This window comes from Seriola lalandi, unplaced genomic scaffold, assembly GCF_002814215.2.
Source record: "Seriola lalandi dorsalis isolate HSWRI2012SDOR001 ecotype SW California unplaced genomic scaffold, Sedor1 jcf7180002054256, whole genome shotgun sequence".
NCBI classification, from domain to species: domain Eukaryota; kingdom Metazoa; phylum Chordata; class Actinopteri; order Carangiformes; family Carangidae; genus Seriola; species Seriola lalandi.
Genome location: NW_019524809.1, coordinates 993,527 through 1,018,558, shown reverse-complemented (window position 1 = coordinate 1,018,558; position 25,032 = coordinate 993,527). Strand labels below are relative to the sequence as shown.

General features: G+C 40.5%; 1 protein-coding gene across 2 annotated transcripts in view; it reads left to right on the top strand.

The window, feature by feature from the left end:
* The first annotated feature begins 3,989 nt into the window (after window positions 1-3,989).
* The window catches only part of hlcs (holocarboxylase synthetase (biotin-(proprionyl-CoA-carboxylase (ATP-hydrolysing)) ligase)), a 29,886-nt gene continuing 8,843 nt past the window's right edge, over window positions 3,990-25,032 (top strand). The window contains exons 1-6 of one of the 2 annotated variants that reach the window (XM_023404770.2): window positions 3,990-4,349; window positions 6,787-6,927; window positions 7,983-8,145; window positions 8,821-9,860; window positions 13,449-13,622; window positions 18,043-18,323. In XM_023404770.2, coding sequence (XP_023260538.1) covers window positions 4,104-4,349; window positions 6,787-6,927; window positions 7,983-8,145; window positions 8,821-9,860; window positions 13,449-13,622; window positions 18,043-18,323 — 2,045 coding nt within the window. In that variant the 5' untranslated portion in view covers window positions 3,990-4,103. The remainder of the gene's footprint in view (window positions 4,350-6,786; window positions 6,928-7,982; window positions 8,146-8,820; window positions 9,861-13,448; window positions 13,623-18,042; window positions 18,324-25,032) is intronic. The other variant, XM_023404771.2, reaches the window with a different exon arrangement.

The following is a 25,032-nucleotide window of genomic DNA, read 5'->3' as shown; positions in this document are numbered from 1 at the left end:
GATAATAAAGAACTATGAGCTCTTTAAGATATAATGGTGTCTGATCATAAATGGCTGTGTAGCTGAGGAGGAGGATTTTAAATTCTATTCAGGATTTTATAAGGAGCCAGTGCAGAGAAGCTAACACAAGAGAGATATGATATCTTCTCCTAGCTCCTGTTAATACTCACACCGCAACATTTTGAAACAGCTGGAGGCTTTTCACTTAGTTATTGGGACATCCTGATAATAAAGAATTACAGTAGTCCAGTCTAGAGGTATCAAATGCTTGGATAGGTTTTTCAGCATCTTTTTGAGACAGGATGTTTCTGATTTTCACATTAATGCGAAGGTGATGGAAGGCTGTCTTAAAGATTTGGTTTTTATTATTATTTATTTTTTCAGGCTTTTTGTGCCTTTATTGACAGTGCAGTAGAGAGAGACAGGAAACGGGAAAGCAGAGAGAGGGGGGATGACATGCAGCTAAGGGCTTGTCCGATGCGGGACTTGAACCAGGGCCAACTGCAGCGAGGACTGTAGCCTCTACATATGGGGCGGATGCTCATCCAACTGAGCTACTCGACACCCTCTAAAGACTTGTTTTAAGTGTTAAGTAAAGGACGTGCCCTGGTCAAAAAGGACCCCAAGGTTTCTTCCTGTAGCACTGGAGGCAAAGGTAATGCCATCCAGAGTAACCATATTATCATATATAACTTCAGTTTTATCTGAATTTAAATTGCTGCCTGAAGTTTGGTCTCATCTGACTTCATAGATAAATACAGCTTGGTGTCGTCTGTGTAACAATGGATATTTTGTCTGTTGCTGCCTGAAAATATTGTCTAAAGCAATGGTTTTCAAAGTGTGAGGCACGCCTTGCCTGAGGGGCACCAGAGCAGGCAGATAACACGACCGCCTGCAGAGAAGCCTACAAAGAAATCAAGAGTAGCCAAGACAGAAAGTCTGATGACTTCACCAAAGCTGAAACTGCTGAGGGACAATGGCAAAGCCATCACCTTGGTAACAGACGATGCCTCCAGGAGGTTCCACCAAGAGTCCGCTGTCAAAGATTACCGTGATATCAGCAGCTTTGGGCTGCAGCCCGGGGTCTCCGCAGCAACAATGCAACTCACAGTGGGCGAGATATTGACATTCTGCTCATGACAGGATTGATGTCAAATTATAATAATATTTAATCATCAAATTTCATTCATAGACATAGTATCATTATTTGATTACAGCTGTATTGTAAATATCCGCAACATATTCTCTCCCACCATCGCCAACTCATCACACAGTTAATTATATTGCTGCTTGTTTATCCTGTTCTTCTGCTCCAATTTTCATCTTGATCGTTATTGCATTTACCCTGTAGTTAGTAGTATAATTGCTTTATTTAAACTCAATCGTTGTCCTGTTGTGTTCCTTTGAAGTAGAGAGTGGAGATCCATTGAATTGAGAAGTCGCGACTTCTGATATTAGACTGATTATATTAATTGAGTAAATAATTCAATAAAGTTCTTCTTAATGATGAGGAGTGGTGCCCCCTATTAACAAAGATTTTGAATTATAAAATTGTGGCCTTGGTACACTACAGTTTGGATGAAGAAACTGTTGAAGTTAGCTCAGAGAGATCTACAGGAGAGAAGCAGTATATCTAAATATAAATCAGATCAGTTACAGTCGACTTCGAGGCTACTGTACTGGACAGTACATCTGTGTCAGCTGTGGGGAGAAGATGGTGAACTGTTTAGTTACAATTATATTTGTAAAGAAGCTCATGAAGTCACTACTAGGGTTAAAGGAATAGACATCTCAATGGAACTAAGCCCATCTGTTAACCTGGCTACAGTGCTGAACAGAAACCTGGGGTTGTTCTTACTTTCTTCTATTAACAATGAATAATAGGAGGTTCTGGCATTATGGAGGTCTTTTTTGTATGTTAGTAGACTATAAGCTTTCCAAACCTTTTGAAATTCTTCCAGATTTGTGGAATGCCGCTTCCTTTCCAGCTTCCGTGAAATCTGCTTTTGAGTGTTGTACCACGGAGCTAGCCTCCTCTCTCTCACACCTTCTTGCTCAGAGGGGCCACAGTCTCTAGTGTTGTAAACAGTGATGCTGCAGCACTATCAACAAGATCATCAACTTGTGTGGATGTAGCTGTCCTCCATTGTATTGACACATGGCAGTGGACTATATAACAATGTGATTCTTTCTTTACAGAATTGTCAGATAGGCATCCGCTGTAATATAATTTTTTCCAAATGCTGTATAATCCATGTTAACTCAAATGTTAATTAAGAAATGGTCAGATAAAAGAGGGTTTTGGGGAAATATTGTTAAACGTTCAATTCTTATGCCATATGACAGAACAAGATCAAGTGTGATTAAAACAGTGAGTGGGTTCATTTAAATGTTGAGAAAAGCCAGTTGTCTAATAGTGAATTAAATGCAGAACTGAGGCCGTTGCTGTCAACATCTACATGAATATGGAAATCACCCACTATAATGACTGTAACTGTACTAAGAACTAACTCAGATAAAAAGGTCTGAGAACTCAGATAAGAACTCAAAGGGCAGGTGGACGACATAGAGTTACTAGTATGGTTCATGCTGATCCTCTCAACGACATTTGTTGATCCCCAGTGGTATAAATAAAGAAATGTTTAAGTTTGTCTAGTCTGTTCCATTGTTGCCATATGTACGATGCTATTGAAATGACAGTAAAGTAATTTCTTATTCTCACACTAATACTGACTTTGAGCTAAAATAGCGTTGGTTAGCGTAGCCATTAGCCAGTCTGACTAACCGATAATTTCAATGCTGAACCACAGGCTTGGACTCAAACCCAGACACAGACTCAGTTCAAAAATCAGTCCTTTTAATCAGAACGAGGTTGGTACACAGGTGATCAGTCAGAAGGACCACCTGTAAAGGATGACATTTGTTATATTATGTTAAAACATTCAGGCGTTTAGGATTTTATAATAAAGTATGGGAAGTGGGAAAATAACCAATAACTTGGAAAGAGGCAGTAATTATTAAATTCAGGAAACCAGGGAAAAACCCATCAAATCTAATAAACTACAGGCCAATAGCACTGACATTACACATCAGAAAGACAATGGAAAGAATGATTACAGAAAGATTAATATATTATATTATCTGATATTATCCATCAGAGCGGATTTAGGAAAGGTAGAGGTACCATGGACGTTAATATGTTTGGAAATAGTTTAGGAGAGCGCAAGTTAACAAAGAATCGGTGATGGCAGTTATTTCTGACATAGAGAAGGCATATGACATGGTCTGGAAGGAGGGATTAATGATCAAATTAAATATGATATTTAATTTGATCATTAATTCCTCCTTCCAGTTATGTGAATGTCAGCTCACAGAGGGATTAAGGGCATTGAAACTGTGGATTCATTAGCAAAAAAAGGCACTGAAAGATGAGGAGGTCATGGACATTTCACTTAAAAGGAATAATCAGAGGATAATCAGGGATAATCAGAAGAAACATCATTAAAGAGTGGCAGCACAGTTGGGGTACAGGAAAAACACGACGACACCTTTATGCAGTACAGCCAAAAGGAACACCAAGGAGGGGAACATTTTAACAAGGCTAAGGGTAGGACATACCCGACTCAATATAACACTGCACATTATAAATAAAAACTTCCCTCAGGATTATGTGAGTTCTGTGAAGTAGAGGAAACAGTAGAGCATGTAATTCTTCACTGGCTAAAGTACTGTCAGGAAGGAGCCTATTACATTATTAGAGGTTTTTGTCAGGTCTCTTGGGGAACTCTGCAAGAAAGGTATATGGTGAAATTATTTAATTTAAACTGGTTTAGCCAAAACAATTTTTGTTTGTTTCATTGCTTTTTTTCCTGCACAATCGCCTTATGTACACTCCAGTCCAGTCGGTGGCGGCAATGCATCTATAATCTGGTTTTCCAACTTCCAATAAACACCAAAGAAGAAGAAAAACAAGCAGAAGAAGAAGGCGGAAGTCGGTGCTGCTAGCTTGACAGCTGAGCGGACCGCAGTGCTGTGTCCGTTGCTGTTAACGTACACGCCGAGGTGACCGGCCACGATGGCCCCCTTCCCGGCTGCTGGTTAAGATGTTAATAACTTTGTGCTACGTCTACATGTGGGTGCGCTTTCACAAGTGCTACTCGGTCCTGATCCGCAACAGTCTGTCCAGATTGAACAGCAGCAGCTTCAGCTTTAGCGTCTGCTCCAGCTCGGCCACAGCACCGCCGACTGGATGCCACACAGCCGCCCGCCGGTGTCCCAGTCCGCCTCCACCCGAGGACATTGTCTTCCTCCAGCTCGGAGATAAGGCCGTCTACGTCACGGAGCCTCAGGTTGGAAACCGGAACAAGCTGTTTGTGAAATGACATGATGTCACAGATAGTCTGTGGTAGCTGGGTACAGCCTGGGGCTGTGTAGCCTTGTTTACATGTGTCAGTCTCCTCAAAGCAGCAATGTCACGTTTAAACTCGTTTACAGTGACACAGCTCAACTATTATATATATTATACTAAACTTTGTGTACCTTGTTTTCTTATGCGTGTGAAAAGAAACCTAGATAATGTTACCTCAAGTGTTTTTAAACAGCATTCAATTTCAAAACAGAAAAGACCTAAGCCCTGAATCCTCACAGACCTAATTAACTTCACTGTGAATCACCACTGAGCTCTGTTTATACTTAGAGGAAGACTTCTTTTCTCTTGTAATGCTAATGTTAGGGTTTCTTCCTTTCATGCTTGTTTGTTGTTGTTCTTCTATCTTCTTTTGGCAATTGTTTACTGTTTTTTTTACACATCCGGGCATCCCCTGGGAACCATGGTAACCTCATTTTTAATGTCACAATGCTATGAACTGGACAGTGTGGACAGTGTGCATAAACGGCTCAACCGGGATCACGCCTCAAAGTCTGTGAGAGTGAACATTTGGACCATAGAGTGCTGCAGGGATGAGTCCTTAAACCTGGAAATTAGTTTGATGGTTTACACCTTCAGGTCCCTTATCCTGAAGTCTCTGGATTTTTGAATGAGTTTTTGGTTTGATGATTGAAATAAGGTCCGTGGTTAAAAAAGCTCAAGACATTGTCATGTTTTTTCTGACAAAATACATTAGTAAATACCCCAGTCGTAATGTCTTTAAGGTTTTACATCTCTTAATAAAGGCAGGTTGCTAACAAGTGTCTAAATGAGACTACAGAGGTTGTTGGAGAGGGTAAATGTTATCGCATGAAAATCGATCTACTCACCAGTCCACCTTTACAGCCTCATTGTGTTTATACTTGTGCTTGTACAAACAACTACTAACTTTGTAAGAGGAAAGGCTTTTGTTGAAGAGGTAAGAGCTAAATCAAACTAAAAGTTGTAGTTTAGTGGTTGTGATGTTGAAGCCATGTGACTGTGGTGTAGTTGGTTTATAGCCTAACATTAACTTTTTACTTGTGTTGATTGTGTTTAGGCTTCAACAGTCATAAAGTGGTGTTCATTATTCATCATAATTATTATCCTGCTTAACAAAACATGTCAGTATCATAATCTGTTTGTCAGAGTTTATTTTCTGTAATAATCCAAAAGACTCCCTCTTGTGGAGGGAACCAGGGAGATGCTAACATCCGGATTGGCAAACAAGAATACGGCGTTGCTCACGCCAAGTATCTGGGGGGGAAACCGACACAGTGCCATCTATATAATGTCACTAATTTCCATGTTTTAGGACTTGTTCCTGCTGCATTCTATGGAAGCAAATTAACGGTCTCCATAGAAACAGTAAAGATTTTACTGCTGTAAAATCTCGTTCACTGCTGCAAATGCCTCAACTTACTTTCCTTAACTAAGGAAACCTTTTAAGAGATTCTGTCCACCCCCCGAAGTAACTCCCTCAGCTAAGGAGAAATTAAATCTTAAGTATCATACTCAAGTAGAAAACTTAACGTGTTTTGTGTGGCCGGCTCCTGAGTTTCCCTTATGTTGTGTTTTATAGAGTCAGAGTTTTCAGTAAACCCGCTCTCTGGAACACCCTCACACTGGCTTATTTCTCAGACTGTTGCTGACTAGACTCTGGTCAGTCTCTTGGACAGACTAGATCTGTCCAGTCAGTCCAAGAGTCTGACCTCTGACTCTTTGCTTAGAGTTTATTTAAATGTCAGTATTTCTAAAACTACAGATCTTCTCTAGACATTTTCAAAGTTAAATTTCACATCCTATTTTCTGATCCGGCTCACAAAGTAAGATATAACAAAAGATTGAATGAATGAATGGAAAACGAGTCAGTTGGCACTGTAACAGAACCAGAACCAGAAAGGACCAGACTTTGATACCTAGCTCTAAAACACAAAGATTTACGTCAAAGATGTCCTTTTTAGACTCCAGTCATATTTGGGTCAAATGTCCTCATCTTTGACGCTCGTCCTGCACTTTTCAGCTGTGAGACTTGACCTGCTTGAGACTGCACTGCTTTAAGACTCAACTTGATTTGAGCCATGGAGAAAAAATGTTGATCAGATGAGTGTGACCAAGAGTAACAAACACTGAATGTGTTGCTGTGTGTAGTTTAGCGCTGCCATACTGGTGTAACTAACTGTGTTTTCAGAACTCTAACACTTTCAAATGCACAATTAAATCATTTGTCTCATTTTATCAAAATGGCTGCAGCCTGAGTCTCATTGTGTCACTGTTTTACTGAAGCTCACTGACTACTGTCACTAACTACTAATCAGTGTTTAAGAGCCTTGTAGTGATTTGAGTTTTTATTTTTTCTGTGTTGTCTGTACTGTCCCCAGGCATGTGATGACATCAGCAAATGGACTGTGCTGTTGGGGTCCTCTCTGGTTTGTGGTCCACAAATAGAGAATATTTCATTCATCATAGAAGCTTCAGGACACAGAGTGGGCTACCATTCTCATCACAAATCAAATAAGAAAGTAGGCACTACACATTGCTTAAAAAGTGACATTAACTATGTCCCAGTTCAGGGGCCATAGATCATGACAGCCGGACTAAAATGAGACGGTCTGCTTGTGTTACAACACATGGGACAGTCTAGTCGCGCAGCTGTGATGCAGTCAGTCTTCAAATGCAGCCTTTGAATGATGTGGCCCCTGAATCGGGACACAGCTATTGTCAAAACTAATGTTTCAAACACTGAACTTAATTATTCCCTAATCTCATGAATCTATAGTTCATGTATCTATGTATTATCTATGTATATGCATGCGTATTTATTATGTGTATTTCTTGTAAACTTTTAAAACTTTTCCATGTGTAATGCTTCAGTGTGTTGAGCACATACCTGCCCAAGGTGAATGTGTAGACCAAGAACTGTTTGTTTTGTTTGCTGGATAACGCTGGATAAACACAGGCCCAGATTGAGTGACCCTCAGATGGAGACATGTAAACGTCTTGTCTGAGGTTTGAGAGCTCACAGAAAAAAGGCAACTTGAAAATGACTGGAAATACATTTTATAATTATTTGTACCTAGTTCAAATGTAATAATCCTTGGAAAACATTTTGCCGTCTTTTAGTAAGGATTTCATATTTGGTGCACCCCCTTCAGCATTGTCAGTGTAATGGAGAACAATATAGCACAACATAAATTGTTGTGTGCCATAACCTAGTAACCCACAACAGTCAACATTAGTACATACTGTTTACTTCATTGTATCAGTATACACAAAGTGATGCTGGTGTTTTGCCTATAGTACAGTTCTACTTTATTATTCATCTTTATAATTATTATTCAGTTTGTATTTAATTGGTTTGACAATTGCATCTAAAACTGTACTGTAGTGTTTGATGCTCAGGGTGGAGCAAATGGTTCAAATGCATTTCTCCATCAGTTTTTTTTTTTTCTCCACTTGCTTCAATGCTCTGTACAAGTCACCCCTAAGGTCCAGACATGTTGGTGCAGTAGACAGGACTGAATGAACTCTGTGGATCAGTACAGAGTGTGTGCTAACCAGTATGTATTGTGTGTAGGTGCTGAAGTGGTCTGACTACTGTCTTCCTCTTGCCTGTTGCCCCGGCCAGCCGTTCAGGGCAGTGGCTCGGGCCACTGTGGATAACTTCAGTCGGCTGGGAGTTGCATTTATTGAAGATCGCCTTCAGCTCGACAATGGACTTCTGCCTTCAAAGATAGTCCGTATGTTGCCTTCAATTACATAGATTATTTGTCCTTTTTATATTCAGTTGTATTTTTCATGTCACCACCTTTACACTTGTGTAAATTTATCTTGAGGTATTTTGTTCTCTTTTGTAAAGTTAAGTTAGAAAAATAATCAGATCACCAGCAAGAATAAGTTGTAACAAACTTTAATTCTTAGTTTAATCTTAGTTTCATTATCCACAGTTTCAAGAGTTTGGCCGGAATGACACAGACAGCATTATCACCCACTCTGCAATTCCCATCATTTTTCACACACTGCTCACATCAACCTTATCTCTAGCAGCAGGCAGCTGTTTTTAATAGTTTAAATAGTTCTGGTACACAGCACAGCTCAGAAGCAAACTGCAACCAGTTGGTGAACATACTGAATCTCATGGCAGCTGAAGAGCCAGATATTTTTCTCAGGAGTTGGTGGAAACCAGAGCAGAGACAAAAGGAGGGTGAATATTGAACTTAAATTCATCATGACTCCAGATGAGTGCTAATACGCTGTACATGCGGGATGTGTAAATAGACAACTGTTTGCTAACATGATGGCATATATCATCTTCAACAGTTAGTTAAGGCCTTGTTACCAGATTCACTTGGCTGTATGCTTTTATTTGAAGTCAGATTGCACTCACATTGTTTTTTGCATTTTTGTGTCTATAGCTGTTGTCCTCCTAGAATCCACCCTCAGTGAGCTGTTGGAGAAGCAGTGTCCACAGAACCCAAAGATTGTGACGTCACGGTGGCTGTGCTCCACCCAGACTGAGGAGGGTGCTGCTAAGCCTTTACCTAATTACCTGTTAGCTGACCACCAGCACCCACAGTGCCGTAAAGGCAGCCTTCTCCTCACCCCGGAGGCAAAGAGGAAGGTGGAGAAACGACGAGGGTCAGAGCCATTCCAGAGCACCCATGATCTAGGACCTGTTGGTGACTCAGAAGACCATTCCTTGGGGAATCATCACCACATGGAGGGCCATGGACACCACCTCCATCTGTCCAGCTGCCATGAATGTTTGGAGATGGAGAACAGCACCATCCTCTCTGTCAAATACGCCTCTGCTGAGAACATTACAGACCTTCCTGATGATAATTCAGTAGAGTTGGATAGCGGGGCTGAGACTCTGGATGAACTTGAGCATGACGCTGATGGGTTTTTTGGTCGAAGCAGTAGATTTGACTGCAATGGCAAACCACCAAATGTTCTTGTGTACACAAATGGTTGCCAGGAGCGTTTTCACACAGTTCGTCAATTACTATCAGAGTGTATAAACATGGAAAACAACATAATATATCCCCTCCAACCACAGCAGGCTCTGAGCGATCCATGGCTGGACAACACCAGGCTCCTGGTACTGGCGGAGGAGGAAACGCTGACCCCCCAGCTTCAGACCCACTTCCTCACCTACTTGAGCCAGGGTGGCAAAGTCCTGGGGCTAGCCTCCAGCCTGTGCCCTGCGGGGCTCTGCCTGGAAGTCAAGGAGAGCCAAAGAGAGAAGGTCAGCAGGCTGAGCTTCACTAAGGAAGACAGCACAGAGCTGGAACTGAGCGTGTTGGCGAGTGGGAAAGTCTACACCAGGGACACTATGGGAGGAGGGGAAGTGGAGCTGTGGGGGGAGCTGAAAGGGGATGTTCCTCATCAGAGGGATATGGTTATCGTCAGGGTGACTCACGGAGGGGATAGTGGGGAAGCTGTCCTCTGTCAGGTAAAGACATGACATTACTAAAGTAATGATTGTAGTAGTTTACAGAGCTGAGTTTTGTTTAAAAATGTTTCAAGATTCAAAAATTTGTCTCACACTCATACAGCACAGTCACCTTTTTTATAGGAACACCTGTAAAATTGAATCCAACATCTCAGCTATAAATTCTTCTATCACAAAGACAGTAATGTTCAGTTTTGATTTACACTGTGCAGGCTATTGTTTCAACTGTATGTTTGTTAATGGGGGTTTGTAGAGGTGTTGAGCTGGACTGCATTATACTGAGAGGTGTTTCTAATGTTTTGCCCCATTCACAGACACGAGGGGGGAAGAACATTAGAAACACTCTTCGATATAATGTGGCGCAGCACAACACCACCACTAACTATAGACTTCAGTAATAAACATGGAGGTGAATTAACACATCTCAGATTTTTAACAAAAACTGTCCATTATAAGCTTTGTAAAGGCAGCATATAAAGCAGTGCCCAATAAAGTCAAGAGGGTTTGGGACACCTGAGAGGGTGTCCTAAAAGGTTAGTCTGCAATAATAATAATAAGAACTAGAAAATTCCTGTAGAAATTTTGAATGTACCTGCTGCTTGGTGCGTGTAGTTCACTCCTCATGTTTCAATCTGTACAAAGGACGTTACTTTCAGTTTCATTCATGTCGTAGAGACACTGACCTCTGTCACTGCAGATGTTCCTCAAAAAGCGTTTTAAAGCTGTCATGACTGGCCAAAATAACCTCACACTGATGGTTTCAAACCCAAATTTGCCGCTACAACCATAGCAGGCTTGTATACAGACTCTTTCAGACTTTTATTTTGTAAGTGTCTGTGCTTATGTGTTTGGCAGTAGGTTTTGTACAACAGAGCAATAATTCCCTCTTGCCATGTTGAGACTTTTATTTTGAAGGTTAATCCAAATCGTGTGTGTGTGTGTGTGTGTGTGTGTGTGTGTGTGTGTGTGTGTGTGAGAGAGAGTGCTGGAGCAGAACTAGTGTAAGTTTAAATGTACAGCAGGTAGTCAGACACTGTGATATAGAAAACAGCAACATTAACTGTGTTCAGAAAGAGCAGCAATAAAGTCTACCAGTAACAGAAACTGACTGGAGATGGGACACCACACTGACGTCAGCACATCAACATGTGAACGGCGTCATTACTATTAGTGAAAAGACATCAGTAGAAGTAAATCACTGTGTAAAAAAGAGTCTGGCTGTTGAAGACACAGATGTCTCAAACTCCTGCCATTTAATACAAAATCCTTTGAGTGTCACTCTTTTTGTCCTGTAGCAGAGCCTCTGAGGGGCCGTCCAATGCCTTACCTCTCTTGTCACCACAGTTTCCTGTACCATCCTTTGTTTAAATTACAGGATGAGGAGGACGGTGGTGTGATCAGCCTTGTAAGCCTCCTGAAATAGAGAGTAACAATGGTACAGGGTTCTACCTCTATGGTTGGACACATAATGTGCTGATAGAAATCCTGACTAGAACAGTATTGAAGTACCTGGACCAGTGGTGGTACAGAACACCTTGGAGCAATGCTGCGTTGTCATCTGCCTCTGGTGGTATGCATTGTATGTAGTCTCCCATGGTCTCTACCTCTAAATTGGCGGACTTGGGAAAAAACTGCTCCCTCCACCCTAAGACCCAACCTGTTCAAATGTGTGTGGACTGTTATACTGTTACAGGTACTTTGAACAATGCATCTTGTACAAAAAAATGATGCACCACTTTCAGCACCTGGGGACCTAAAGTAAATTACTGTTAGATTGAAATGAAGTAAAATAAGACATGTACTCTTGAGCCAAAGCTGTGGTGGGGTAACATACAGATCCATACCACCAAACCCCTGATCTCAGGAGACAGGTTAGGAAACAGACCAGCATAGGCCCCACAATACGATATTATCACCATAGGTAAATCATCAAATTATATTGTCACAATTTCAAACATTTTGCTAAGTATTGTGATCACATACCTGTATATTGTGATGTATTGTGATTTATTACCTTTCACCTGCAAATTATGTCCCCTAAAGGAAAATTTGTCACCATGTCCTTTATCTAACACTATTAAATTCTCAGTTTGTTATTCTCATTTCAGTAATTTTTGTTGCAGCAAAATGGCATTGTCAAGCAGACTGACTGTCCAACAGTGTCATAAAAACTTGTCATAAATGTTGCAAACTGAACTGTTTGTATTACAGTGTAGGGGAAATATGGCGTTAATCAGAATTATCATGTTGAACCCTTTTAATTATTTTACCAGTGATATAACTTCCGAGTCAGCACAGTAAAACTAACAACCATGACTCTGGTTGATGACACAAGGACAAAAACAACAAACACTAACTACACATACTGTGTATACTATATAAGAAATTATGAAAATAGTAGATGACTCTGATACTAGAAGACGGTGTACTACTTGATGAAGCTGAGAAGGTGAAGATGAAGACTCTGAAGTTGAGATTAGCGGAGGGACATGGATACAGAACAGGAAACCTATAGGACTGGTAACAAAGCAAATCTGAAGTTGCATTCCAGGAAATGGTCTCATAGTCTTGGCTAGAGGTTCAAAAAGACTTTCTGTGGGGGGCTCACTTATGATAGGAATGTTCATCAGTGCGACCAATCAGAACATGAGAAATTATTCTTCATTGATCAGAATCTGTGTCTAAAGCTTCACACTGACTTTTTTCCACTTGTAATATTTTCGATCGCTGTCTCCTCTCACTGACTGATTGATCATAAAAGAGGTAATGTTCGTAAAGACAGGTTTTGCGTAACAAACTAATGTCTAATCAGGATTTTAATCTAATCTCTCAAAAATAAACTTCCTTAAATGAATGTTTCTGATCCATACATACAGACAGTGGATGAGGAAGTGACGTATGTCAGAAGCTTCTTAAATCCCAGCAGGAGGGGCAGAGTGAGATAGAAACTCAGGTTTTGTTGAAGAAAACAACTATTTAAACTTGTGGGGTCCGGCCTCTTGGTCCCCACAAAGCTGTCGGACCCCACAAGTGCACTGGTTTTGTAGACCCTACAGTCTGTAGTCTTCTTCATGTGCTGCTTCGCCCTCAACCACCACACTGCAACCCTGAAAGGCATTTAACCTAGACTGAATTTTAGTCTGATTTTTTTCAATTAAATCTTAAAATAATTTTTGCCACACTGTATGCCAGTAGGTTGGATTTAATTTAAGCTGTGTAAAGTCTCTGAATACCACTACATCCATATAAGAAACAGCTTAAAAACGTAAGTAGTGTTGTATGGAGTTAATTTTCACATGAACTGTGCAGCATGTTTGGGGCTGAATGGGTCACATCTGTGCCTGCGCCTTATTAAAGTTGTATTGGGTAGGTCAATGTACATTCCTGTGAGTGTGGCAGTTGAACTTTTTGGTGAAGTTTTGTTGTTGCTCTGAGTAGCCGCTCAGGCAGTGGTCAGTCCCATAACGTAAAGCATCCCCAAATCAAATCAATCTCGGGTATTTGGTTAGAAAATTTTTAATTAAGCTAAAAGTGATGAGAAAATGTTTCAGACTTCAGTTTTTTAGTCTTTATGTTCTCTGTCTGCAGGTCCACCTGGAAACCCCACCTGAGAATTTGTCGTCAGAAGGTTTTGATAAACTGAAGGTCAGTAACGCACTGCGTTATGAGGTCTTGACAGAAATCCTCATCTCTCTGGGCCTCAGCTGTGAACTACACCATACTCCAGCCCCAAGCCCAGTTCACCTGCTGGCCACCTCTCTGGTAAGAGCCACAATGCTTATCTGTCAGTACTTTGTCACAAAGGTTACAGTGAAACAAGCGTGGTGTTAGTCACAATCTTGATGATCATGTAATCGATCTGTTTTCTGTGACTGGATCTGTTGAGTAAAACCTTTTCATCAACATCAAGTCCAAACCAATGGAGTGTCCACATAACACAACCTGTTATTCTCTGCAACATCAAGCACACAGACAGAAGTAGAGTCTCAGATAAGACCTGTCTGATGTGTAAAACCAATAGCTGACTGTCTGTTGTTGTTTGGAAGAATGTGAAAATTCACTTAGGTCTGAGAATGAAAACCGAACGTTGAGTGTTATCTTTACATTTATGCTGACATTCTGCCCCCTCTGAGAACGAATAACAGTTCCTCCATCACCATCATCGAACCATTCATTGTATACACACACACACACACACACACACACACACACACACACACACACACACACGGTGAACACCACATTGTTTTTATTAAAGTTAATTGTGAGACTGACAGCACATATATTCTGCATAGTACACATGTGGAAACAATTTGCTGCCCTAAATGGATGCAAATATATGTGCATATATGAGCAGCAGGCTTACAGCAGGTCTGTGAACACAAGGCCAATAAAAACATGTGGGGGCAGTAGATCAGTCTTTGATCAGCCGTCAAGTGACTGACCATGTGGTTTGATTTTTGGAAAACATTGAAATTCACTATATCTTGCGGATGTGTCCATGGAATGCCACCTAATTAAAAAGCTATAAGAATATATTATGAATGACTGAAAAAAGTAATTTGAAGGGTTTAGGTACAATATTCACTCAGTAGGCAGTTTATTTGGATCACCTAGCAGAAGCTAACAGTGCTGCAATAAATCATCCACAGTGAAGCAGTGAGTAAAACTTACTGCTTTACTGTTCTTTCTTGAAATTGTGTTGTTACAGTATATCATCCTCATAGCAACAAGATACACCGTGACATTCAACTTGACTTATAAATATAACACAGTTCCATCAGGGGGATTACTGGTGTCTACAGGGACACAATTTAAAACTGGCACTGAACTGCTGCAAGCAGCTCAACCACTCAACCAATGAGGAGTGGTTCTTATTTTACCAATGTCTGCTTTGTAAAATATTTGTATGGATCTGTAAGAGAATGTCAAAAACAACAAAATTATTTTTGCACTGTTACACAAGTAGTAGTTTATCATGATTGGTGTGGTCATCATGGAATAGGAAGAGTTTCATTCAACAACAACCACTAGGGGGAGTCAGAGCTTCAGGTTGCTGAGAAGCAGGAAGTACCTGAGTCATTCCTCAAAGCAGCTCAGGTGACATTGCCAAATCCTCCACTAGTGGCAGTGAAGTGGGCACTACTGAACTCAGAGCCTGGGCCTCCCATCAAAACTAAGACAGTATTAAACTAACATTAGTTGTAGCAACAGTAGTTTTGCAGTTGTTTTTGTCTTCATTGTTGTATATTTGGATTACTGTGTGACCTTTGATCCTGCTGCCCCAGCCACTTTGTACCAACAAGCAGCAGGCTAATGGAACTGAAGAGTCAGAATTGTTTCCAGATTGTTGTGTAGGTTGAGGAGGAGAGCTGCGAACTGTGTCCCTCTACACATCTGCAGAATGGCTTCTCAAATCCTAGTGCACTATGTTTGGCTTTGCGGCTGTAGCTTTTATTCCGTCCTGAAGTTGTAAGGATGTTTTGGTCTTGAGTGGACCAGCATAAGTATGAGGGTGGAGGTTTCCTTCAGTACAATGAGTCTTATAATAGTTCCTGGCTTATTTGAAAATTTTAATGATGTTTTCGTGCTGAAACAGCAATTTAAATTAATGGTTTACCTAATTTAACAGAAAATTAATATATAGTTTTAAGCTGCTCTTCAAGCAAAAATTACTTTCTCTGATTCTCAAATGTGAGTTTCGCTGTGTGATAAATAGTTGTAAACTGAATATGTGGATTTTGAACTGTTGGTTGGACGAAACAAGCTAGTCAGTATCTCTGACTTCCATCACTGCACATCACAATTCCCTTCTGTCTGGGAATTAAGTAAGTTTTTGGGTTAAATAGAATCAGCCAAAGCTCCCTTTTTTTACTATAATAGGGTTAATTCTTTTTTGAGTGTGTTGTTGATAGATGTTATTCTCCTGAGAAAGAGACAACCTTCAGCATGTAGTGCTGGCCTCTGACTGTTTAGCCAGCATATATGCTGAGATAAAATTAGATGAACATTTCAAGAATTGTTACAGGAGTATAACAGCATCAAAAATAGTGTCAGAAAAAATCCAATGTATGAGGCTGAACATGATTGCTTTACAGTGAAGGCCTCTTATTTGCATGATGTAAATCATTTAGTCAGTTTGATTACTACTAGCACTGTTCCCTTGGGCGTGTTAGGCCACTGTGGGCAATGCTGCAAACGAATGAGCAGGACTATTTTATCAAAATAATATTGAATTTTTATATGCGGTATTGAGTTCCATTATTTCTGTGGACAGGAAAAAGGGTGTGAGGACACAGTGCTTTATGACTTTATTAGAGTGTGTAACTAAAACAGGAATCAGAGAGTACTTTTTATTTTCTCAGTAGTAATTCTTTGTTAGTTTCATCTCAGATGATTGTGTTGATCAGAACATGTCTCTTCCCTGGATATGTTGAATCATACTTAAATTCTTTGAAAAGAAAGACGGATTCTAACCTGGAAGCAGTTTGTCCAAGTTGAACTGAAATGCACACACATAACTAAACTCAAGTGTCAAGTGTTTTCGTTACCTATAAATAGAATAAAGTGTTTATGGTTCCTAAGTTATTAGGTTTTTCTTTGACCAAGATTAAGAAGGATGAAGGTGACCAAATATGAGTAAATTCATAGGGACTAAATCTAAAAATGAACACTAAGCAGATTGAATTCAGTTGTTATAGTTACATTTCAGATGTCAGAAATCTTATTCCCATTTGTTGATTTGAACATCTTGTTGTGTGAAGTGTGGAACAGAATAGAATCGGTGAGATCTATCAGGTCGGTGGTGTGTATAGCGTGTGTGTTGGGACTGGGACTAATCTGTCATGCTCAGCAAATATTGTGGTAGGGTTTGATGAGAAATAGGACTCAATTTAACCTTTAAAATTAAAATTGTATGTTGTCATATAATTTTAATTTTAAAAGTTAAGTTGAGTATTTGTATGTGTTAGGACAAAGGAGAAACACCTGACTAATGAGGAGTGACAGGAATAGAGCACACTGGGACTGCTGCTAATTGTTACTCACTCATTGCCCACGCACACTGATCAACTCATTCAACATATATTTCAGATCTTATTTTGGACAGATGAGTCTGAACTGTCTCTAACGTTGGGAACAAACTGCCTGGGTTGCGTGAGCATGACGGCTGACGTTGCTGAACTGCTGCAGAGAAGCACGTGTATGTTCACACCAGCTGTGTCTCTGCTGCGTCGCTGCTACTGCCAGCTCTATCTCTCTGCATAGAGTTTGCATGCTACTAGAATGTTGGATTTCATTTCATTAGAAATTAAATTCTGATTTATTTTTGACAGAAAACGTCACTAAAATGCTGCAAACAGGCAGTTTGTCCAATTTACCCCGTTAACATGTGCACAGAAATGAAAACCAAGACATTCCGCAGCCGCGATGCACACGCAACACATCCAGTGTGGTCCTGGCCTAAGAGCTTTTAATGAGAGACGTCAAACATATCAGCAGTTTCACATGTGTCTATGCTCACTGTGGTTTTAGTTCCACATATTGAAACCAAGTGTTCAGAACCCCTGAATAAACTGCACAGGCTGAGTTGGTGAAATCAAATAGTTCCTACTTTATTTTATACTTATCACAAAACATGTTTCTGTGTCTAAATGTGTCACAGTCTAAACACTGAAGGATAAATCTGGTGACATTCTGTTTTTCATGTTGTCAACGAATCCCATACGAGGTGGTATATTGTAGGTTATTCCTCTGTGCCATGGAGCTGTTGGTCAAAAACTACTGAACACGCATCAGTCAGCCACACTGTTGCACACCGTGATATGTTTCCTCATCACCATGAACAGTGAAGATAGTCCTGAACAAGTGCCTCTTTAAAAATGAGACAATATTTACATCTTCAGTGGGAACCAGTGGGTTTAGAGCTGAGAGCCTCACACAGCAGATTCAGACTAACACATTAGCTGCTTTGAGCTTTTTAATGATATATTTGTTGAAAATAAGAAATGCATCACAAATGCTCAGAGTAGGTGCCTAGGCCTGTGTATTTTTTAATGCAAAGCAAAACCCATTACACAGTAAAAGCCAGTGTGGACTTTGCTCTAGACAGTTTGCCTGTAGAGAATTGGCCCCCATATTTGATATAAAAGAAACACTCTGTGCTTCTCTTTCCTCCACAAAGAATGCCAAGGCCAGCTTCCTGAGGTGGGCGGAGACACGAGCAGATCAAAATGGCCTCCTCACATTGTCCAAGACCTCCTTGAAGATGGTGTCCTTTTCTCAGCTCCAAGATGGTCCTTTGCTGCCTGAGGGCTCTCTGGCCCTGGTCACCGACTCTTCAGAGTCCCAGAGCTGGGCACAGTTCAGTATGGAGACCTACAGCAAGAACCTGAAGACCAGCCTACTGGGGCACACCCTGCTGTATGCTGAGATCACCACGTCTACCATGGACATGTTAGAAGGGTAACACACTGCACACTGAGGCCGGCATCAGGGTACTGCCATAGACATGCACATCAGAGCAGTCCAAACTACAATAGTTCTGACTGCTGTGATGTGCACAGGGTAATCTGCTTTAACCTTACACACACCTGTGACCACAGAAAACACACACCTGCAGCTAGTCAGTGAGGGTCAGTGAGAAAATATGGCTCATACTGGAACCACTTTGTTGAAATACTCTGTTCTGTTGACTGTTCATCCCAGTAACAGATCTGTAAACAGTTAAAGAGCCAGGTGTCTTCAGGTTCAAGAGTTAGTCAACTGCACGTCCATAATTTAACCTGAAGGAATCAATATTCTCATGTATACGTTTTGTGAACTTTTGCAGTGTTAAACCTCAGAGCTCTAAAGGGTAGTTGTGATGTTATGACATACTCGGGGTGGCCCTCCTAGCATGATTGCTTACAAAAGCCTATCTGTAATTTAGCTTCAGGGATTTTCTCCTTTTTAATGAGCTCACTCTCACCTCCACTTTATCTTCTGTTCTCTTTCACCTGTGCTGTTTATTTGCCTTGCCTGACACTCTGGGCCAATCAATTAGCCAAGCCACCAAGAGTACATCGACTTGGTACCGAAGTGTCGGTTCTGGTGACATCACTAGTCCATACACACATGGTCTCTGTGTTGTGTTTGACAAAGCATCCACACATACACGTGTTGAGGATTAAAGATAAAAGGCAGAAGAATGTCTGTGTGTAGTATGGAGTCCCTGAACACACACACACACACACACACACACACACACACACACACGATTAAAGGCTGTGTTGGATGTATGTGGAATGACAGACAATACACAGACAGTAATCAAAAACTGATGTCATGTGCATTTTTGAGATGCTCACTCATTAATGAATCAATAAACAGCCTATTTGACAAAAGAGGAAAATGAAGCTGACACCAGCCAGGTGAGGGAAAGATACAATACAGCATAAAAATCACACATTGAAACCAGCATTTGGCACTCCACACACTTCTGTGTGTGTTTGTGTGTGTAGGCACATGCTGGGGTGGGAGGGTAGACAGGCTGGAACTAATTTAATGCCTTAGTGACCTCACTGCAGCAAGTCAAGTTGTTCCTAATAGACTTCTTTGTCTGCATCCACACATGTGAGTAAAAGTGGCTGTTGAGCAGGTCGATCAGGCAGCAGGTGGGAGCAATTAAAACTGTCATAAAGTTTGAAAAATGGATTGTGGAGCAGCACTGAGCTGATTGGAACAGACAGTGTTGTCATTAAGGTTATACAAAAACTAAAGCAGGGTGAGTGAGCCGGCCATATAACCCCCAAACCTTTTGCTGCAGTTTGATTTCACTGTTAATATTTGAGTTTCCAGATGTCCCTCTGGAGAAACCTTGATTAATGTTATTATTAAGGAATTTCTGTTTTATTTCTTCAAGCATTTGTGTTCATTAAGTATTCATTATGCCGTGTGAATACTGAATATGTTCAGGAAAAACCAACCTTTTATGAAGAATTGACAGTTTGAAAACAGTTTTAGAGAAATGCTAGTGTGAGCTGACAGGGAGAAAGTAGCATTTTGAGTCACTGGTGTTTCAGTCTTACACCAAAGAAAACATTTTTTCTGTGCCTCAGTGCAGATTTCAGCAAGGTTGTGTACTAAGCACATACTATCAAACAAACACTCATTTAGCTTGTACATGGACTCTAATCGGGTTAAAGGGACACACCATTTTTACACATGAACATCTGGTTCCCCTAGTCATGATGAATAGTCCTCAGCCTGTGTCCTCTGTGGCTCTGGGGAGGTTTGTCACTTGTGTTTGGAGTATGACCTATATTAAGGACCAGAAGTCAGGATATCTTGGCTTCTGGTGCTTTCTATCATTGGTCTCCGCACAACCATAAAGTCTCAAAAGTTTATGGATGGCCATTTCCAACTCGGTGGTGTGCTCCTTTAATCCAGTGTAAATTTGACTACCTGATTTTGATTTAATTTTAATCGTAGTCTTAAATTACCAGTAGCAACAAACAGTCTGTGAACCTCTGAATGACCTGGTTTTCTGCATTAACCGGTCATAATATGTGACCTAATCTTCATCTAAGTTACAGATGTAGTCAAACACAGTGTCCCTAAGATAATGTCACACAAACAATTATACTCTTTTCTGTCTTTTTTGAACACATCCATTAAACATTCACGGTGCTGGTGGAAAAAGTCAGTGAACCCTTGGATTTAATAACTAGTTGAACCTCCTTTGGCTCCAATAACCTGAAGCCAGCTCTTCCAGTAGCTGTTGATCAGAGCTCCTGAATGTTCAGGAGGAATTTTGGACCATTCTTCTGATTAGAGCTGCGTCAGCTCGCACATATTCTTAGCATGTCTGGTGTGAGCGGCTGTCTTCAGCTCAGTCCACATCTCTGTGGATTAAGGTCTGGGCTCTGACTGGACCACTCCAGAATGTGGATTTTCTCTGACGTGTAGGGTCATTGTCTTGCTGCATTTGCAGCTTCTCCTGAGCTTCAGCAGGTGGGCAGCCATTCTGACATTATCCTGGAATGCACCTTGACAAACTTGGGAATACGTTTTCCCCTTGAAGATGTGGAGCTGTCCAGGCTCAGAGGCAGCAAAGCCCCAAATCATGGTGCTCCCTCCACCCTGCTTCACCTTTGGGAGGACGTTTTCATGTTGGTATGCAGAGCCCTTTTACACCACACATAGAGCTGCATGTTCTTCAAATAGTTCAACCTCATCACATTAAACACTTTCCTAATAGTGAAGAGTCAAGCTGCTCTTTGACAAACTACAGGTCCATGATGTTTTTTTGGAGAGTAGCAGCTTCCTCTGTGGTGTCCATGGCATGCACTCCATGCTCCATGATGTGTGTGTGTGGTCAGTTCAGATTTAGACAACTTTACTTACCCAAAGAAAGGCAATTCCTTTGCAGCTTGCCCAGTCCATACACACAACTTTAAAACTCACAGGCAAAGTAGTTTATATCAGAGAAATATAACAGTCTATGGTGGCCCTGAGAGCTCAACACACTGCAACTTAACAATGAAAACACATGCCAATACACAAACGCGTTGCAATTTCAGAAAACATCATCATCAATTTAACAGCACATGCGCAACAAAAACTAACAACACAAAGGCATGTTTCCAGGGGACACAAAAAAGTAACGGACCCGGCCCGGGCTCACTTGTTGTTCAATGCTTCTTGACTTTTGAAGTTCTCTATAGATCACATTTTATTTACTAATGAAAAATTGAGATACATTTTTGTCCTATTTTTCCTTTTTCAAAGTTTTTATTTAGTTTTTGTGTCATTTCAATGGTGGAAATATATTAGAATATATTTTGTACTTATTTAAGCTTCTTACTTGTACATAACTGACTGTGTCTATTTCACATTGACTATTATTTCATAACTTAAATACTGCAAGACTTTGACTTGTATTATAGTACATTTTACAGAATTGAGATTTGAATACTTCCACCAGTGACGTTCAAGTTCATCAGGACTAAGCAGTCAGGCAGTTTTTCAGACTCTATGTGACAGACAGAGTGAAGATGAACAGTTTAAACTGGCCCTTATATTGACGTCAGACCCTCTTATAATAATGTCACAGGACAGTGGTCCAGGTTTACCCCCCTTTTAGTACTTTGATTACCACATTGGTGCAAATGGCGTGAGTGAGTCCCCGGTTGGACTCAATGCTGTCTGTACCATTCACTGTTTGTCATTCCCCTGCTCCCCCCACCCCCGCATTTCCTCTGTCTCCACACTGTGATATCCAATAAGACTGAAAAAAAGGTAAGAACACCAGTAGAAACAAATGAAAAGCTCCCCACAAGTCTGAACAGGCAGTTCTTGGTCTGAGCTGATTTTAAAAGCCTCCACAGTCTCCCTCAGATTTAAGCCTGGAACAACCAACAAACCCTGATTACAGGACCTTAGAGACTGGCTTGAATTGACTTAAAATGTGAGTGAACTGTGGCGTCTGGACCTGGTGATCAGCTGCAACAATGCTTGTCCAGTCCGGCAGGCTCTGTTTTTGCAGGTCATGGCTTCTTCTGTCAACACTCACTTTGCTTCTCAGCTTTTAAGCAGATGCTTTATAACAATGGTGAAATATACAAGTAAGCTCCTCTTTTATTGAGCAGTAACTAGATGAATTCATCTGCAGTTTGTGAAACATATACACAGTATCAGACACATAATAATACGTCATATACAGCAAAAAATCTGTGTTAGGCAAATTAAAAACAAGGTAATTTGCGTCCAATGCAAAAAGCAGTAAAATACAGAGTCAGTGGCTTCAGAGTGTGAAACCCTTCACTTGGCTTTGAAGTGTCTGACAGAGCAGGGTAATATTTATAATTTTATATAAAAGACATAAATATTCATAGACAATTAGAGCAAAGTAAGTAGAATTACAATATTCCAAAGTATATCGTTGCTTTGATAACTAGGGTTACATGGTTAATCATATAAGTAAATAGTCAAATGGATGATGAATTCCAGATGAGTCTGTGATTAGAGTGCCTTGAAATGACAATGACTGGGCTTTTCTTATGTCTGCGGATAAATAAAGCATTGAGGCAGGAATGGTTTGAAGGAGCCTGCAGGTCAGTGCTGCCTGAAATTGAGGAGCTCATGAAAACACAGGTTGAGCCGCTGAGTGCAGAGGCTGAATGGTCAGCAGACTGTGTTTGCTGAGGGTATTAATGCTTTGTCTGGCTGGGATCAGCAGTGTTCTCACACCAAACTGGAATCTCAGTGCTTTGTAGTGAGCAGCTTCACACTCAGCAGAGCTTTAGACACAGTGAGGCTCTGTCATCTGTGTCGGCCCATCAACTACTACATTTCAGTGGTTTTATATACATTATTAAAGGAATAGTCAGTCATGTTGAGAATGCACTTTACTTACTTTTACTTAGTTAAAAACTCAAAACAGCAAAGCCAACTCTTTCCACCAGTAACAGAATCCAGCACCTCACCAATGTTGACATGTTGTGATTTTACAAATTCACTGCTCAGTGTGTTTCCCAAAATTCTGTATTATTCCTGAATTATTCATTTCATCTTATGAGAAGTATCCACTTACATTAATATTGGTCATTTATCACAGTTTGATGATGCACTACTAGTGGACACAAACAAGTCTGTGCTTAAAAATATGATGTTGTATTTCTCAAATGGTGCCAGCACTAGTTTTTTCCTTTTCCTGCACAAAGTTGTGAAAAAGAATCAAAATAGTTGTTCTCATATCCAAATCACATGAGGTGGCAACTTCAAGGAGCTTTGTCCTGTACATTTATCCTGTGAGGCAAATTTTCAGATGCGTCTGACAGACTCGATCTTTAAGTTTATATTATCTATTTCTATTAATCTTAAAAAAAATAGTGGATGTCACTTTCTGTGTTGGGGCTTTTCATCTTGGGCATTAATCTCTACAGCTCTCTGAGCGGAGCCCTCCAGAGTCTCTGGTAAATGAACACATGAGGAGGTGAACATGAAGCTGTTCCTCCACTGTGGCCCTAAACACAGTTACAATACAAAGCATTTACAAAGTACAGCCTCAGTTACTGTCCTTTAAAGTTTAACTTCTGCCAAACAGTCTGACAAATATTTTTATCTATCAGCGTTGATTGATCTTAAACACACATCTAAGAATAGTTTATTTTGTCCAAAACTGAGATAAAATAATATAGTCTAATATAATATAAATATAAAATATATAATTAATATATTTGTGTGTGTGTGTGTGTGTGTGTGTGTGTGTATACAGTTATGCCCGAAATTATTCATACGCCTGGCAAATTTTGACTTAAAGTTACTTTTATTCAACCAGCAAGTTTTTTTTTGACCGGAAATGACACAGGCTTCTCCCAGAAGATAATAAGACGATGTACAAGAGGAATCATTGTGGAAAAAAATATTTCTCAGCTTTTGTTTACATTTGAACGAAAAGTGGCATGTCCAAAATTCTTCATGCCCTTCTCAATAATAAATAGAAAAGCCTTTATTGGCTATTACAGCAATCAAACGCTTCCTATAATTGCTGACCAGCTTTTTGCTTGTCTCCACTGGTATTTTTGCCCAATCATCTTTAGCGATGAGCTCCAACTCTTTCAGGATGGAGGGTCTCCTTGCCTTCACCCTAATCTTTAGCTCCCTCCACAGATTCTCAATTGGATTCAAGTCAGGACTCTGGCTGGGCCACTGCCACGTTAATATTTTTGTCTGCTAACCATTTCTTCACCACTTTTGCTGTGTGTTTTGGGTCGTTGTCGTGCTGAAATGTCCACTGGTGCCCGAGGCCAAGTTTCTCTGCAGACTGCCTGATGTTGTTGTTGAGAATCGTGATGTATTGCTCTTTTTTCATGGTGCCGTTTAAAGTGATTAGGTTCCCTGGTGCATTGGCTGAAAAACACCCCCAAAGCATTAGTTTCCCACCACCATGTTTGACAGTGGGGATGCTGTTCTTAGGGTTGAAGGATCTCCTTTTCTACGCCAAATGAAGGATACATTAATTGTTTGTGGCCAAACAATTAAATTTTTGTTTCATCTGACCATAAAACAGAAGACCAGAAGTCTTTTTCTTTGTCCAGATGATCATTTGAAAAGGCCAAGCTGGCTTTTGTGTGCCTTATCTGGAGAAGTGGCGTCCTCCTTGGTCTGTGTCCGTGGAACCCAGCAGTGT